This window comes from Halichoerus grypus, chromosome 11 (assembly GCF_964656455.1).
Source record: "Halichoerus grypus chromosome 11, mHalGry1.hap1.1, whole genome shotgun sequence".
NCBI classification, from domain to species: domain Eukaryota; kingdom Metazoa; phylum Chordata; class Mammalia; order Carnivora; family Phocidae; genus Halichoerus; species Halichoerus grypus.
The window spans coordinates 12,498,014-12,514,858 of record NC_135722.1 but is presented as its reverse complement, the minus strand read 5'-3'; the positions used below and the strand labels follow the sequence as shown (position 1 = coordinate 12,514,858).

The 16,845-nt window shown below is 51.9% G+C and overlaps 1 protein-coding gene across 3 annotated transcripts; it reads right to left on the bottom strand.

Moving 5' to 3' along the window:
• Positions 1–1,804: 1,804 nt before the first annotated feature.
• Positions 1,805–14,406, bottom strand: UBE2L6 (ubiquitin conjugating enzyme E2 L6). Of its 3 annotated transcripts, none has more exons than XM_036076556.2 (4): positions 14,282–14,406; positions 9,911–10,006; positions 4,571–4,757; positions 1,805–2,502 (listed from the first exon to the last, which is right to left on the bottom strand). In XM_036076556.2, the coding sequence occupies exons 1-4, from the start codon at positions 14,375–14,377 to the stop codon at positions 2,351–2,353; spliced, it is 531 nt and encodes a 176-aa protein (XP_035932449.2). In that variant the 5' UTR covers positions 14,378–14,406; the 3' UTR covers positions 1,805–2,350. The 3 variants fall into 3 exon arrangements, with proteins under 3 accessions (XP_035932449.2, XP_035932450.2, XP_035932451.1); XM_036076557.2 differs by lacking the exon at positions 14,282–14,406 and adding an exon at positions 13,764–13,883; XM_036076558.2 differs by lacking the exons at positions 9,911–10,006; positions 14,282–14,406 and adding an exon at positions 13,764–13,855.
• Between the last annotated feature and the right edge of the window lie 2,439 nt (positions 14,407–16,845).

Below are 16,845 nucleotides of genomic sequence, written 5' to 3'. Positions count from 1 at the left end.
GCAGAGCTGGGGCTTGAGCCAGGGCAGGTGGCACCAGTCTTAAATGCATTAAAAGTACTTTTATAAAATCCTGTCTGGCCCCTCAGTGCACTCTCCATACTACCCCCCCCCCCCCGGGAACCTCACTCCCTCTGGAATAATAAACCCCGGCTGCCAGGGTTCCTCCCCTGACACGATCTTCTCAACAACCAAGATGGCCATTTGGGAAAGGACAGTGGCCTGGGTGCCACCCAGCCTCCCACAACCCCCCCCCCGCCCTCCCTCCCCCCCCCCCCCCCCCCCCCCCGCGACTACGCAGCTGTGTGACCTTGGGCCAGTGAGTTAATCTCTCTGAGCCTCAGCTTCCGGTCTGAACAGGGATAACAGGAGTTCAAACCTGATGGAGGTGTTGTGAGGGTTGAATGAGATAATGAAACGAGCAAACAGCCTTGCCCGGTGCCTGTCACTTAAGTGTTCCCTAAGTGAGGCCAAAAGTAAATGCATTCGTACATTTCGAGCCATTGGTGGTGCTTTTCCTGATTCTCTTCCCTCTTTCCACACTTGTCCCAGATTAGGTGCTGGGATAGAAGATTCTCTGGGAATCTCAAGCTAGGTCAGCAGGGCCTGGGGTGATACCCTGCACTCTGTCTCTTACAAGCAGCGGCCTTCCAGAAGCTTAGACCGGTACTCCCTGAAGGTCCTTCCTTCGGGTTAAGTTAATCCCTCTGTTTGGGCTGAAGTTCTGGCTTGCTTTTGCTTTTCCATTGTTCGTTGGAGATGCTCCCCTGAGCTGCTTATGATTTCCTGCTAACAGGCCTGTCTGCCTTTATCAGCCATTCGGAGCACGTGTGCTGACAAGAACAGCTCATGAGAAACACGGAAAAGAAAACCAGCCAGCTTGCCGCTGCGGCCGAAGGTGTGGACCCTGCCCTGACTGGCAGGGCAGACCCGGCCATCCACCGAAGCACTCTGTGCCTCAGTTGCCTTGTCTGTAAAATGGGGGTGCTCCCCCTGTGGATGGGTTGACAGCCTAGTCCCTCATGGCCGGTTTTCCCCACAGCGTTTGGGGTTACACGAGGCTTGGAGCCGAGCGAGCCGTCCATTTTGGGGAGCAGGGTCACACCTTTTAGTAGAGAGCAGCTAACCCTCAGCCTCACCTTCTCCCGATGAAACCACCCCATCCTCTCAACGAACACTCAGCCAGCCTCCAAATTCATCTGTGACTTTAATGGGTGGACAAGCGGATGGTTTTTGTGGTCCCCCTGGACTGGAAACCATGGGGGGAACACTTCTCCTGGCCTGAAGGCTGGCTTCCAGAAACCAGCAACCTAAGGGGGTAGCAAGTGGCTTTAAAACCATGTAGTCAGGGGACACCTGAGCGGCTTAGTTGGTTAAGCGTCTGACTCTTGGTTTTGGTCCAAGTCATGATCTCAGGGTTGTGGGATCGAGCCCCGCATCAGGCTCCGCGCTCAGGGTACAATCTGCTTGAGATTCTCTTTCTCTCCCTCTCCCTCTGTCCCTGCCCTCCGCTTGTGCACGCATTCTTCCAAATAAATAAATAAATAAAATCTTTAGAAAAAGGAAAAAAAAGAGTTTAAAATCATGTCGTCAGGGGCACCTGGGGGGCTCATTCGATTGAGTGACCAACTCTTGGTTTCAGCTCAGGTCATGATCTCGTGGTCATGAGATGGAGCCGTGTGTCAGGCTCTGTGCTCAGCAGGGTGTCTGCTTGAGATTCTCTCCCTCTCCCTTTGCCCCTCTCCCTACTCGTGTGCTCGATCTCTCTAAAATAAATAATAAATTAAAAAAACAACAAACCATGTAGTCAGATTTTCCGGATGGAGATTCTTCATTTTGTGATTTATCAGTGGAAAAGGAAAGGTTTAGCACCTAAATCTAGACTTGTAATACCTATTAGCAGTCTGGCCAACTTCAGTCACTCAATAAACAAATTACTCAATTGTAAATATGATTCTGAGTGCCCTAGCCTCCCATGCATACTCCCCACGTGCCCTCTGCCCCCTGATGCCTGGGCCCTGCGGGGATTCTGGTTGCCTTCTGGGCTCATTTCCTGCCAGCCGGCCTCGAGGTGACCTGTGACTGTAAGACAGAGCAATTAGTGAGACCAGCATTTCCAGGCCCTAAGGCACTGGAGAACTGTGCAGCCGTGAACTCCTCTGGCTCTGGGGCAGAGAAAGAGAGCGGGAAAAGCCCACCTGTGGCCAGGTGAACCTGGGAATGGGCCCACACACCACACACACAGACTAATGACTAACAATCTATGAAGGAAAATATGGAACAAAGGAGAGGGGCTCCAGCCCCCAGTCCATGACACGTGTCCATCCATCACGTAGAGGATGGGTGAGAACGGTTAGGAGGGCCGGTCCGCTCCATACTTGAGGGTGAACTCTCTGGCCTCTTTGTTGAACAGCTCCGGCTTGCATGTCAGCAGATCCGCGAGCTCCATCCGAATCGGCTGCCCCAGGTCCGGTCTATTCACCAGCACGCTGAGGGCCTCCAAGACTGGGGAGAGAGGCCAGATCAGGACAGCAGGATGAGAGAAAAACCCGGGGAAGGAGGTGATGGCAGCCCACCCCCAGATGCCCCGGCATTCCACTCTCACTCTGCGGGGCACTCCCAGGGAGGTTCCATCTCTCAGGATGAGGATGACTCCATGACCAAGTCAAATGCCCCTCGTTCCACACTGATGATGCCCAAAGCCCTGACTGGCTACACCAGTGCTTTCAAACTATGTTCCATGCTTCAGAAAAGCTTCCCATCATGGGGGTCGATGAGATAACTGGGGTTTCGGGGTCCCACTCCCTTTTCAACAAGAACCACTCTGTTTTTCCGCTTGACATTAGGACTCCAAATCAACTTTTATTTGGGAAAAAGGGTTCTGAGGCTAAAGACTGGAAACCACTATTGCCCGTGGCTCTGGGAACCCCGTGAAGGCAGTGGTCCATCGCTCGAGGCACGTGCACGTGTGAACACGCACAAACATGTGGTTCGACATTAAGAGTGCTCCACAGTCCCCCTGGACCACTCCTCCTGTCCCCCTGGGGATCCTTGTTTCCAAAGGCTAAGAACTCCTGAGCTGGTCGGGGTGCCTGGGTGGCTCGGTCGGTGAAGCCTCTGACTCCTGATTTCAGCTCAGCTTGTGCTCTCAGGTCATGAACTCAGGGTCATGAGATCGAGGCCTGCATCAGGCTCCTCGTGCAGTGGGGAGTTTGCTTGAGATTCTCTCCCTCTCCCTCCCCCCTCTCTCACCCCCACTCGTGCAAACACACACACTCTCTCTCTCTCTCTTAAAAAATAATTAATTAAAAAAAAAAAGAACTCCTGAGCTGGTCCAGAAGCAGGACGGACTGCACACAGAGCACACTCACGGGCTCTAGAAACGCACTGTCCGATATACAAGGTAGCCACTAGCCACATGTATCTACATTGAAATGAATTAAAATTAACGCAATGAGGAATTGAGTTCCTCCGTCACATTAGCCACATTTCAGGTGCTCAGTAGCCACCTGTGGCTACTGATTAGGAACTGGACCGTGCCGCTGTGGAACATTTCTATCACTACAGAACTTCCTGCTGGGTAGCACTGTTCTAGAGTCAGCCAAGCCTGGCTTTGAAGCCCCGCTCGGCCACTTGCTGTGTGACCGTAGGCAAGTGCTTTAGCTGTCATGTGCCCCGGGGTCCTCATCGACTCGAGAGGCAACGAGAGCACCACGCATGGGGCTGCTGGGATTGGATGCAGTCGGCGTGCGAAGCTCCTAGCACAGTGCTCAAAGTGCTTCATCGGGGTGTACTGCCGTCACTGGGCCAGTCTCCTCAACTGTCATTTCGGGCACTGAGCCTGGGAAGGAACAGACCTCACCAAGGTCTGCAGGCAGAGCAGCAGAGCCCTTCCCTCCACAGCCCGCGGCTTCTCTCTCCCATGACCCACAGCCACGCTGCTCTGTCACACCTGTCCAGGTAGAAGAGCAGGGGCAGGACCAGGTCAGCCAGTCCAGCGTCTCAGGACGCATCCCTTCTATCCAAAGACAGGCTCAGGGGTGCCTGGGTGGCTCCGTTGGTTAAGCAACTGCCTTCGGCTCAGGTCATGATCCCGGAGTTCCGGGATCGAGTCCCACATCGGGCTCCCTGCTCAGCGGGGAGCCTGCTTCTCCCTCTGACCCTCCCCCCTCTCATGTAGTCTCTCTCTCTCTCATTCTCGCTCTCTCAGATAAATAAATAAATAAATCTTAAAAACAAAACAAAACAGGGGTGCCTGGGTGGCTCAGTCGTTAAGCGTCTGCCTTCGGCTCAGGTCATGATCCCAGGGTCCTGGGATCGAGCCCCGCATCGGGCTGCCCGCTCAGCGGGAGCCTGCTTCTCCCTCTCCCACTCCCCCTGCTTGTGTTCCCTCTCTCGCTGTGTCTCTCTCTGCCAAATAAATAAATAAATAAAAATCTAAAAAAAACAAAGACAGGCTCAGCTGAGACCCGCAATTTTCATCTCCTCTCTTTTGGGCTTTTCTGACTCAAAATCAGTCCCATAACCCCGCACCCAGGATCAGTCCCTCCTGTTAAGCGAGGCCCAGTCCCACCTTGGCAGGTCTTGGTGTGAGGCTTCCAGTTCTCACGGCTGGTGATGGGCAGGCAAACGCTTCCATTGTGGTCCACGTTGGGGTGGTAGATCCTGGTGATGAATGTCACCGTAGGGGGCTTGAATGGATAGTCCTCGGGGAAGTTGATGCGCAGGTGGAAGGCCTTGAGGTTGTAGGGTGGTTCCTCCTGTCCAAGAGAAGGGGTCAAGCTCTGTTCCAAGACAGGTCTGCTCTGAAAAGGTTGGTTTCCTCCTAGGACCTCGGTCTGGCTCCCCCCCCCCCTCCGCCCCACCCCGGGCTCCCAGGCATCCTCTCTGCCACACTCCCAGGTGGCACCTGCACTCACTTGGTGACTGCGCCACCTGGACTCGTGGAAGAGTAAGTCACAGAAGAACCCTGGCCTGGGAGACACCAACGTCAGGTCCTGGCTCAGGCCGTATAACTGACTGTGGACCAGCCGCCTCTCACCTTAGGGCCCGTTTCCTCATTGAAGACTGCAGCAAGTTTGATTAGATGAGCTCTAAGGACTATCTCTGCTTTTTTTGTGGGTTTTTTTTTTCTTTTTGATAATTAGCTTTTTTCCAGTTTTATTGAAAAATAATTGACAGGCATCACTGCGTAAGTTTAAGGTGTACAGCGTAACGGTTTGATTTACATACATGGTAAAATGATGAGCACAGTGGGTTCAGTTAACATCCATCTCCTCACATAGATACAGTAAAAAGGAAAGAAAAAGAAGGGGGGCGCTGGAGTGGCTCAGTCGGTGAAGGGTCCGACTCTTGGTTTTGGCTCAGGTCGTGATCTCGGGGCCCTGAGATCGAGCCCCGTGTCGGGCTCCGAGCTCTGCATGGAGTCTGCTTGTCCATCTCCCTCCCTACGACTTCCCTCTCAAATGAATAAATAAAATCTTTAAAAAGAAAAAACAGAGTTAGAATGGTAAATATTGTTACTGTGTACTTTACCATGATAGAAAAAATGTTTCATTTTATTTTTTTAAAGATTTTATTTATTCATTTGAGACACAGAGATAGAGAGAGAGAGAGCATGAGCAGGGAGAGAGGCAGAGGGAGACGGAGAAGCAGACTCCCCACTGAGCAGGGAGCCCAATGTGGGGCTCGATCCCAGGACCCTGGGATCATGACCTGAGCCGAAGGCAGATGCTTAACCATCTGAGCCACCCAGGCGCCCCAGAAAAAAATGTTTTAAAAAGAAAGAACTCAGGGGCTGAGGTGGCCGAGGGGTTGCCAGAAGCCAGGAGAAGACCCTCCGGACTTCGAGCAACCTGAAAGCTTTCCTGGGCACCTACCCTGTGCCACGTTGTGTTAAGGGCTTGACCCACACTAGTCCGTGCAGCAGACAATAGGGGTTACACGAACTTTGGAGCCACCCTGCCTCAGTATGAATCTTGGCTCTGCCACTCTCTAGCTGTGTGACCTTATGCAAGTAACTTAACCTCTCTGGGCTTCCAGACGAGAATGCTAATAGACTTCTTCCCAGACCTTATGTGAGGACTAAATGACTTCATTTATGTTAAGGGCTTAGAACAGGGCCTAGCACCTGGAAAGCACTATCTTTGTTGTCAGCTACTACAGGAAGGATTATGAGAATTCACCACTATTAGCATCTATTTTATGATAAGGAAACTCAAGTTCAATGTCTATAACTTGCCCAGGGTCACAGTGGAGTGCCAGGTGGGAACCCAGTGCCATCAACTCTACGTCTCCACACGTGAGCACTAGTCTAAGCTCCTAGAAGCAGGGAGCCCTGGAACTCAGGTGACCCCAGCACAGAGCACAGGGGCTTCCGGCTGGTTCCAAAGTCCAGATCCTTTCAGAAACTTTGTTACCAAGAAGACAGGACAAAGACAGGCAGAACGACATATGGGTGTAAGCCCAGAGTCAAGGTTGTACGAGAGCTCCTCTTGGTTAGCGGAGGACAAAATGGGAGCCATGGCGGTCCTGGGTGTGTCAGAGATAGAAGGGGTGATACAGGGCAGAGAAGGAAAATGTCTCAGCGTTCCCATTTTTGATAATAAGAGCCCGGGGCCTGTGAAGTAGAGACAGGGTCAAGGGTGAGGCCTCATGGAAGGGATGGGAGAATGTCCGTGTGTCCTGTCTGCAGGGGTGCAGGCGGGGCTTCCCGGGTCCTAACAGAGGAAGGAGGCTGCGGAGCCTTGGAGTGGGGGGGGGGGGGCCTGGGAACCAGCCCCAGCTCTGCCCCAAGCCTGGGGCGTGGCTTGGAGCTCCTCCAGAAATCTGTTTCCTATCTGTAACATGAAGAAGTTGGACCACCCGACAGCTTCGTATTGGGGTCAGCTGAGAAAGCCCTATTTCCTTCTGAGTTCTGGGTTTAGAAAAAGCACTTGGCTGGGCACCTGGGTGGCTCAGTCGTTAAGCATCTGCCTTCAGCTCAGGTCATGATCCCAGTGTCCTGGGATCGAGCTCCGCATCGGGTTCCCTGCTCAGCAGGAAGCCTGCTTCTCCCTCTCCCACTCCCCCTGCTTGTGTTCCCTCTCTCGCTGTGTCTCTCTCTGTCAAATAAATAAATAAAATCTTAAAAAAAAAAAAAAGAAAAAGCACTCGGCTATTCTTCCAGCTCTGCCACCTTCTCCTGTGTGACCTTCTGCGTGACAAGTCACCTAACCCCCTCAGCCTCCGTTTCCTCAACTGTAGAAAGATGTCAGTCTTCCCGGTGGGGTGGTTGAGAGGATTTCAGTATGACGCTCATGCAATGTCCTGGAAACAGGGCTCTGGCCACAGGGGGTTCTCAGTGAATGGAACTCTTACTATGAGCTTTCAAAGGCTCGTCCCACTGTCAGCTTTTTTACAAGGTGGCAAGTGGGGCCACCTTGGTGAGTGTGTATATTGAGACTGAGCTTTTTTTTTTTTTTTTAGATTTTATTTATTTATTTGACAAAGAGACACAGCCAGAGAGGGAACACAAGCAGGGGGAGTGGGAGAGGGAGAAGCAGGCTTCCTGCCGAGCAGGGAGCCCGATGCGGGGCTCGATCCCAGGACCCTGGGATCATGACCTGAGCTGAAGGCAGACGCTTAACGACTGAGCCACCCAGGCGCCCCTGAGACTGAGCTTTTGAGGGGCAATCCGTCGGCTCGTCCCACAGACCTTCCTGGGTTCTTCCCCTGCCCGCCAACCATGCCTCCTTTATGGCTTCACCAGGCACCACTGGGACCCCTTAGCCGGCTGTCCTACAACAACCCTTGACCCCCCAATCCCAGACCCTTCCCACCTAGCATGCTTGTTCAGCACCCATGTATGGCTGGAAAGTCTCTGGCTAGTTCCTGGGGGCACACCTACTGTGCTATTGTGATTTATAAGAAATAGCTATTTGGTCATTCAGATATATTTATCATATATATCTGGTCTTTGTCCACAGTGCCTGGCTCACAGCTCTCAAAAACCCTTGGAATTTCCCAAGTGTTGAGAGTGACCCACATGTCTTTTGTTATGTTAATGAAGTAGCTTTTGGAAGCACGTAAGGATGGGGGCTGTAGGCAGGGGAGCCAACCCTGGGGTTAAAGGGTTGGAGGGGAGAAGGGCTCCAGTTCAATCACCAATGGTCGATGATTTAATCGATCGTGTTTACGGAATAAAGCCTCCATAGAAACCCAAAAGGGCACGGTTCAGAGAGCTTCTGGGCTGGTGAACACGTGGAGATTTGGGGAGAGTAGTATGCCAAGAGAGGGTGGGAAGCCCCGTGCCTTTCCCCCATGCCTTCCCTGTGCATCTCTTCCATCTCGCTGTTCTGCGTTATAACCTCTCATCATAAACTGGTCATCTAGTAAGGACAATGTTTCTGCATTCTGTGAGCCACTCTAGCAAAGTAATTGAACCCGAGGAAGGGGTCATGGAACCTCTGATTTATAACCATTCGGGTCAGAAGCAGCCTGGACTCGAGACTGACATCTGAGGGGAGGCGGGGGCGTGTGTGCAAGGGGGACAGTCTTGTGGGACAGAGCCCTTAATCTGTGGGATCTGATGCTATCTCCAGGTAGATCGTGTCAGAAGTGAGTTAAAGAGTAGGACACCCAGCTGGTGTCCTGAGAATTGCTTGGTGGTGGGGCAGGGGATGCCCCTCCACACGCTGGAATTGTGCTCAGACCAGAAGACCAGCCACCTCGGTCTTGCCAACCATTAGGGTCCTCTCATTTCACAGTATCCTCTGAAATGTGACCTTCCCTAGGTTTCCCTGTCATCCACCTTCTTCCTCTGACCTGCTCCTCCACCTTCACTCTCATCCACCTCAGAGCTAGCCTCCTTGGGGATCTAATCCGTCGTCCCTGGAGCACCTTCTAGCACCTTCGTCCTCTGGTACCTGAGGCCCAGAGCAGGTGTCCTCACTCCAAGCCAGGTAAATGGATTGCTTCAACCCAACAGCCCACAGGACTTGACAGACGTCCGCCTTCAGCTCAGGTCATGATCTCAGGGTCCTGGGATCGAGTCCCGCATTGGGCTCCTTGCTCAGCGGGGAGCTTGCTTCTCCCTCTGCCTGCCGCTCCCCCTGCTTGTGCTCTCTCTCTCTCTCTGTGACAAATAAATAAATAAAATCTTAAAAATAAAAAAAGTCCAAATCCTATGAATCGTTCTCTTGATATTCCAAAGAACTACCATAAAGTTTCACTGTTTTAATTTTTATGTCCATGTAACTAAAGGTGTGTAGATGACTTCCCATAGAAAATATCGTCAGTCTATTAATGATAAAATAGAAATCTTGCACTCAGACAGGTCCTCTAGAATACTGTTTTCAGGGGGCGAGTTTACTGAGAGAGATTTAATAAATGGAGAAAAATCGGAATAGTAGAGATGAGTTATTCAGATTGTCCTACGTACCAGTAGTTGTCTGATCACTATACTGTACACCCGAAACTCATATGTCACTCTGTGTGAACTATACTGAAGTAAAAAAAAAAAAATAGTTGTCTGAAATATGATCTTTAAAAGAAAACAAAATACATTTTAGGTTGGGGAGGGCAAATTCCGCCAACTGCGAAAAACAGGAAGTTTACCCCTACCCCGTGACAAAGGTCCAGGAGATCTGTTTTCTTCTTTCGGGGCTGTTTGTCTGCTGACACTTCTGTGGTGGGCTTGGTGACCACTGGCTTGAGGAGAGAATCTCCTACGAAATCCAGGAGTCTTTTTTAGCCCCTTCATCAGCCTGCCTCGACCTCAGAAGCAGTCAATGCTGAGACCTCTACCAGTGACTGACCTCCAGGCAGGAAAGGACTCTAAGGCAGGGGAAGCTCTGGCCCAGTCCTCAGCCTCCCTGCTCATGGCCCTGGCCTGCCACCCCAATGGAAGGCCATGGTCCCCAGGGACACTCACGGGCAGAAGGAGCACATGCCACACCAGGACGTCCGCATCATCGCTGGACAGGTTCCGCAGGTACGGGGGAAGCTTCTCCTGGAGATCCGCCAGCTCCTGCAGGAGGCATAGCGGTGGGCAGGGGGCTAGCCTCCCCTACTTCAGCCGCCCATCCGCCTGTCCCAGCAGCAAGCTGTCCCAGGTCCCAAAAAGGAACCCCTAGGGACAGATGCTGGCCAAGGCAGAGCCGTCATTTACTGAGCACTCAGAATGTGCCAGGCACAGGGGCGCCTGGGCGGCTCAGTCGGTTAAGCATCTGACTCTCGATTTCGGCTCAGGTCACGATCTCAGTCAGGGTCGTGAGACTGAGCCCTGCAACCAGCTTCCCACTCAGCAGGGAGTCTGCTTCTCTCCCTCTGGCCCTCCCCCTGCTTGCACACACACTCTCTCTCAAATAAATAAATAAAATCTTTTTAAAAAAAAGGTTTATTTATTTGACAGAGAGAGAGTATGAGAGAGCTCAAGTAGGGGGAGTGGCAGAGGGAGAGGGAGAAGCAAGCTCTCCACTGAGCAGGGAGCCCGATGCGGGGCTCCATCCCAGGACCCTTGGATCACGACCTAAGCTGAAGGCAGACGCTTAACCGACTGAGCCACCCACGCGCCCCAATAGATAAATCTTAAAAAAAAAAAAAAAAAAGAATGTGTCAGGCACAGTGCTGAGTGTTTTAAGTGACTTATGCACCAAGTACCAAGTACCAAGCTCTGTAGGTACTAGTTGGGGAGGGAAGATGAAGATCCTTGTTTCCAGACATTATTACTCTCCTTGGAGCCTTTCCTCCTAAAGCCACGATACTACACGACACCTCTGTCCTTTTGCTCTCTTCCTGGAGAGACCTAAGGTCCTCATTCTCGTCCTCCCTCCCTTCTTCCCATGGCACCACTGCATGTCCAGCATGAAGACAGACCCGTCCAGTGCTCATGGCAGAGAGGGCAGCAAAGACAGACTCCTCCAGGCCAGGGCTGGGGGAGGGAGATGGTTCAGGCAGACTGCAGCAGAGGAGAACGCTACACACCAAGCAGAGAAACAAGGGGACAAGGAGTGACTCACACGCCCACCCCTGCCCCCAGATGTAGCCCAGTGACCGGGACATCACTTCATTCTCCCTCCAGCCCATTACAGAGCATCTTCTATTGACGGCTTGAGTGAGAAGGGCCCAGCCCTCAAGACCTTCCCTGGAGTAATGGCAGAAAGGTGAATATGACTATGTGAAGGTGTGCGGATACACACTGGGGAAAAGGACAGGGGAGCACTGAGCCAGGCCATGCAGAGTAAACAGGAGTCCGCCATGCAGAGAAGGGGAGAGGCACCAAGGCAGAGGGTCCAGTGAGACCAAATATGTACAGTGTGCCCCACGGAGGCTTACTAGTTATTGATGGAAAAGGGTTCCGTGATCAAGCACATTGGAAAACATAAAGCTAAAGTGTATTGTGAATCTCCAAGATGTGAGCCCACAGCATGCAGTACTTCTCAAACATATCTGACCAAGGAACCCCTCTTCCCTTTTGGGGTCCATCCTGTAGGACAACAGATCTTTTCTTTGGAAAACCAAACAACAACAATAACAAATAAAAAGACATTCGAGGGCAAGTCATATTCCTCTGGAACACCAAATGGGTATAAACCATTGGTTTTCAACCAGAGGCAATTTGACCCCACCTCCCAGTGGACCTTGGGCAATGCCTAGCACCATTTCGGGTTGTCACAAATTGGGGGAGTGCTATCAGAATCTAGTGGGCAGAGGCCAGGGATGCTGATAGACATCCTACAAAGAATTATCCAGCCTCAGGTGTCAACAGTGACAAGGTTGAAAAACCGTGGTATAAACAAAGGCAGACAGAAAGCTCAAACCCAGTCCACAGTATGGGAGGGGCTTTTCAGACTGTGGACCACATGAACTTTCTCTGCACCCCCAATATATAAACACAACCCTGGCCCCATCGCCTCTATCTCAGCTCGTACTCTGTCTCTGTTCATACCCACAAACTGCTTCTCGTGCCTTCTGCCCAGAGTCTACAAACCCTCAATTATTTTTCATTCCAAAAGGAGAAGCATCTGCTCCCAAGAGTCCTAGCTGCAGTATCATCTATCACTCTTTGGCAAGAATGAAGCCCTAAGTCAAACAGAACTCTAGAGAGGACATTTTCCCGACTTTACTATAACTGGGATCGCTTGGACTTTTCTGTTGTAGAAGAGCTCTCCCAAAAGATTCTGCAAGCCTGACGATATCGAAACACAAGCTAGGACACACGGCTCTTTCCTGAGGCCGGTGAGGAAGTCACCTGACTCAGAGGAAAAGAAAATGAAAGTAAAGAGGCTACCGGACAAGCCTGCGAGTTGCAGCCCCACCCACCAGGGCTCCAATTCCAGTCCCATCACTCCCTACTGGGTGACCCTGGACAACCGAGTTATTCTCTCTGAGCCTCAACGTCCTCATCTGTAAAATGGGGGTGTAAGACTTATCTCACAGAGTTGCTGTGGGAATTTTACAAACTAGAAGTAAGTGGCCTGGCATTTCGTGGTGCCAGTGTGATAAATACTGGCTCCTAGCTCTTTCCCGCTTGGCTAGAAGGACCTTCTGCCCCATTTTGTTGCTAAGCTCCAGATTTCAGTTCTTCTGGGCTGAGCCAGCTCTATGCCCCAATCTGAGACCCTCTATCTCGCAAAGGTGGAGGGGAGCCGGCAGCCCTCCTCACCCCCTTAAGCTCACCCCCACTCTACACACTGGAGGGGCGCTTCCGAGAGAGTCAAAGTCTGGCGCATGTCAGACCCATTTCACCATGAGTGCTCTTCCTTCCCCACCTATGCCCACCTCTGGGCTACACCCCAGTCCTTCAAACACCCTGGGTTTTCCCACCTCCTGGGGAATTTGCCCCCTTCCCATCCTCCCAGACCTCATTTCAAATTGTGTTCCTGACTGGAGGGGCATCTGGGTGGCTCAGTCGGTTAAGCGTGGACTCTTGATTTCCACTTGCTGGGGTCACGATCTCAGGGTCGTAGGATCGAGCCCCAGCTCAGGCTCCGTGCTCAGCGTGGAGTCGGCTTGGGATTCTCTCTCTCAAATAAAAATAAATAAATCTTCAAATTGTGTCACTGATTGGAAAGAAAGCTCAAGGGGGATGGAGGGGGGGGCAAGATTTGTGCTCATCTCTGCCTCCCTGCTTCCTAGAACAGGAGCCAGCACATAACAGGCTTTCGACAACATTTGTAGAAGGAATGAGCGCGCGCCACCTACTCCAGGACGCCTTCCAGCTCCTCCTTGGCATCTTTTCCTCCTGAGAATACCCAGGGAACTTTGTTCCTGGCTCCTACTCAACACGCCATACTTCTCGGGACTCTAGAAATATAGGTACCCAATTTCGGGGCGGGGCAGGAGCTACTCCAAGGCAAAGACCTTGTTCTCATTACCTCTGGTCCTAACACACACACACACACACACACACACACACACACACCGCCCCCCGCCCCAGCAGAGCGCCTGGCTCCTGGAACCTTTCCAGCACCTCCCTGAGACGCATGCAATTGTTATCACAAGTTTCTGGCAGGAGAAAAGAAACCGAAACCAGTTCGGCTCAAGGAGAGCCGGCTCAATCCCCTCCCCAGCACAGCCCAGGGAGGCAGCGACAGCCCCGCTCGAAACCCCCCAGGCTTCCTCCAGCTCCAGCTCCCGCCCCTCTCGCAGACCCACTCCTCCTCCGGACGGGGCGGCGGTGACAGCGACAAATAACCGCGCTCCGAGAGCCAGGAGAGGGATGCAGGGGGCAGGGCAAGGGAGGCAAGGGGAGCCGTGAGAAAGGGGTCTCCGACCGCCGTTACCTTCGCCACCCGCTTGTTGGCAGTCATCTCGGGACCGAGCGTGGGGGGAGTTCCGTGCTCTCCAGCACTACTGAGCTCCGGCGCGCCCCCTCGGTGCGCCCCGCCCCCTGGAGCCCCGCCCCCGCAGCGCGCCCCGCCCCATGGAGCCCCGCCCCATGGAGCCCCGCCCCCGCGGCGCCGAGGACTCGGGTTCCCTTGGTCCCGCGCGAGGGGCTGGGATCCGGGGACCCGTGCGCGCGCGGCATTGCCTGGCCCCCCGCGCCTGCTGGGGGCGCCGTGCACCGGGCGGAGAGCGCTCCGGACGCGGCGCCAGTCCGCCCCTCCGGGTTTTAGCTGCAGCTTCGGCGCCGGCGGCCGCGCGGGACCCCACATCCCCACGGGCGCCTCCGTGCCACCTGCAGGACACACTCTCCGTGAGTCAGCACAGGCTGCTCGCGGTGCCAGCGCAGCCCATCCGCAGGCCGCCCGCGGCCTCCGCCGTCAGACCGCCGCCCTGAGCCGCTGGAAGAGCCACTTACCCGCCCTGGGCCCAGTGCCCCGTCTCTAAAACTGGATGGGGGATGGCTGGACGACATCCCCTGGCAGCTCGGCTCCTTTGTGGTGTCCAGCAGCATTCGCTGGTGGGACCGCAGGGACGCTTCTCCCAGGTGGCGGCTTGGGTGCAGAGCACCGCAAGGGGGCGCTGTTGGACCCATTCCTCTCGCTTTACGGGTTCCGTCCACAATTCATTCGGTGCTTGACTGGGTTTAATGTTTAGTGAGGGCCACTATGTGCTAATTTGGGAAACAGTTGGGTGGCGGGATCCCCAAGATGGACTTCAGGAGCCTCTCTTCGGGGGAGGCTGCTCGGCCTCCCTTATGGGCCTACAATGTGCGCCCCCAACACACAGCTTGGGGTCTCCACCCCTCTGTGCAAGGGCAGAGACCTTTCGCCTGGCCGGACCCTGAGACCACCATGGAACAGCAGCCCCCGAGCACGGAGCAGTATCTGGGGAAGAATCTCCTAGTAACACTGGACTCCTTGGGAGGACTGAAGTCATAGTCCGCTCTCCGACCAACCCCTGTCAAAAGTCCAAATGAGGAAGGAAATCGGCATATTTTGAGTTCTGAGCTCTGTACCCCACAATTAGATAGTTTTTATCTAATTGTGTTAGAACCAAGTAACTTCTTTGCTCAGATGCGGGATGCATTTGCAGAACGATTAATTCTGTTTAATTCAATTCAATAAACTAACTGAGCATCTTCTATATGCCAGAAGTGACTAGGAAACTGTCCGAAAGGTGAGGGAAGAAAGGCATTTGAACCTACCTCTGATCATTCATCTTCGTTAAGGAGCATTTACTACGGAGTGCCAGGCCCTGCCTTTGGGGAACACCCCGATGAGAAAGTGAGGTCCCTGGGGCGCCTGGCTGGCTCAGTCCATGAAGCATGTGACTCTTGATCTTGGGCCTGTGAGTTCAAGCGCCAGGTTGGGTATAGAGAGTACTTAAAAATAAATCTTAAATAAATAAAGTGGGGTCCCCTGTCCTTGAGGAGCTCTCAGGCTATTTAGACAGAGGGAAAGAATGCTGCCACTGTGCTCCACCCAGGGCCTCCAGTGGTAAGTGCTCAATACACGCTCAGTATCCGTTGTAGAAAGGAGGAATGGGAGAGAAGGATAAAGGGTTCTCCTATTTGGGAAGATAGTATTCCCATTGCTTTCAGAGAACAAACTCAGACATCTCTGTTCCTCCAACCCAGCATATTCGCTCCTGGGCAGGGACCAAACATCATTTTAATATTTATTAGTGTTATTTTTACTACTATTAACATGGTTTTAAAAAAATTTTTGCGTATTTATTTTAAGTAATCTCCACACCCCTGGACTGTTGCATTGCCATCAGGGAGAGCTGGTTATTAGGACTTATTCCCTGGTCCAGAACCGGGGTATGGTGAGTTCTATGCTCCTATCTGCATGACTCTTGTCAATGCAATTTATAGCCTCCCTACCTTTGTTTTCCCATCTATTTTCTTATGACTAACAAATATGGCAAACTGGGGGTGCTTGGGTGGCTCAGTTAGTTGAGTGTCTGACTCTTGATTTCGGTTTGGGTCATGATGTTGGTGTCATGGGATCGAGCCCCATGTTGGATTCCACGCTTAGCATGGAGTCTGCTTGTCCCTCTCTCTCTGCTTCTCCCCCTCACTCTCTGTCCCTCTAAAATAAATGAATAAAATCTTTTAAAAAAAAATAGGGCAAACTGGTGGCTCAGAAATGCAATCAATTTTGCAGATATGTTTTATGTAGCTTGTACATTTTTTTAAATATGGTGAAACATTTTAAAAATGAATGACTTAAGTGCCAAAGTAGAAAACTTATTTGCAACTTATTGCAAACAAAGAGTTAGTACCCCTAATACATAAAGAGTACCTTTGAATAAAAATTCAACAATTCTAGTAGAAAATGGACAAAAGATATGAAAAAATTCAATGAAAAGCACGAAGAAATTGTTCTTAAACACGTGAGGGGTACCTGGCTGGCTCAGTCAGTGGAACATGTGACTCTTGATCTCAGGGTTCTGGGTTCGAGCCCCACATTGGATGCAGACATTACTTTAAAAAATAAAATCGAAGGGTGTCTGGGTGGCTCAGTTGGTTAAGCAACTGCCTTCGGCTCAGGTCATGATCCTAGAGTCCCAGGATCTAGTCCTGCGTCGGGCTCCCTGCTCAGCAGGGAGTCTGCTTCTCCCTCTGACCCTCCCCCCTCTTGTGCTTTCTGTCTCTCACTCTCTCTCAAATAAATAAATAAAATCTTAAATAAATAAATAAAATAAATTCTAAATAAAAAATGTGAAAGATCAGCGGCTATGCTTACAATAGGATAAATGTATATATGAAAAGCACACCAAAGTACTTTTTTCACCTATCAGATTCACAAAATTTTATTTTATTTTATTTATTTTTTAAAAAATGTTTTATTTATTTATTTGACGAGAGAGATAGCGAGAGAGGGAACACAAGCAGGGAGAGTGTGAGAGGGAGAAGCAGGCTTCCCACCGAGCAGGGAACCCAATGCGGGGCTCAATCCCAGGACCCTGGGATCA

Bases quoted from the DNA above. Each gene is read 5' to 3' on its own strand.
- UBE2L6 (XM_036076556.2), bottom strand. From the start codon at position 14,377: ATGCTGCTGGACACCACAAAGGAGCCGAGCTGCCAGGGGATGTCGTCC. The intron at 10,007-14,281 runs GTAAGTGGCTCT...TGCCTCCTGCAG, and splicing joins GGGCACTGGGCCCAGGGCGG to GAGCTGGCGGATCTCCAGGA. The intron at 4,758-9,910 runs GTGAGTGTCCCT...TCTCTTGGACAG, and splicing joins GGCATGTGCTCCTTCTGCCC to GAGGAACCACCCTACAACCT.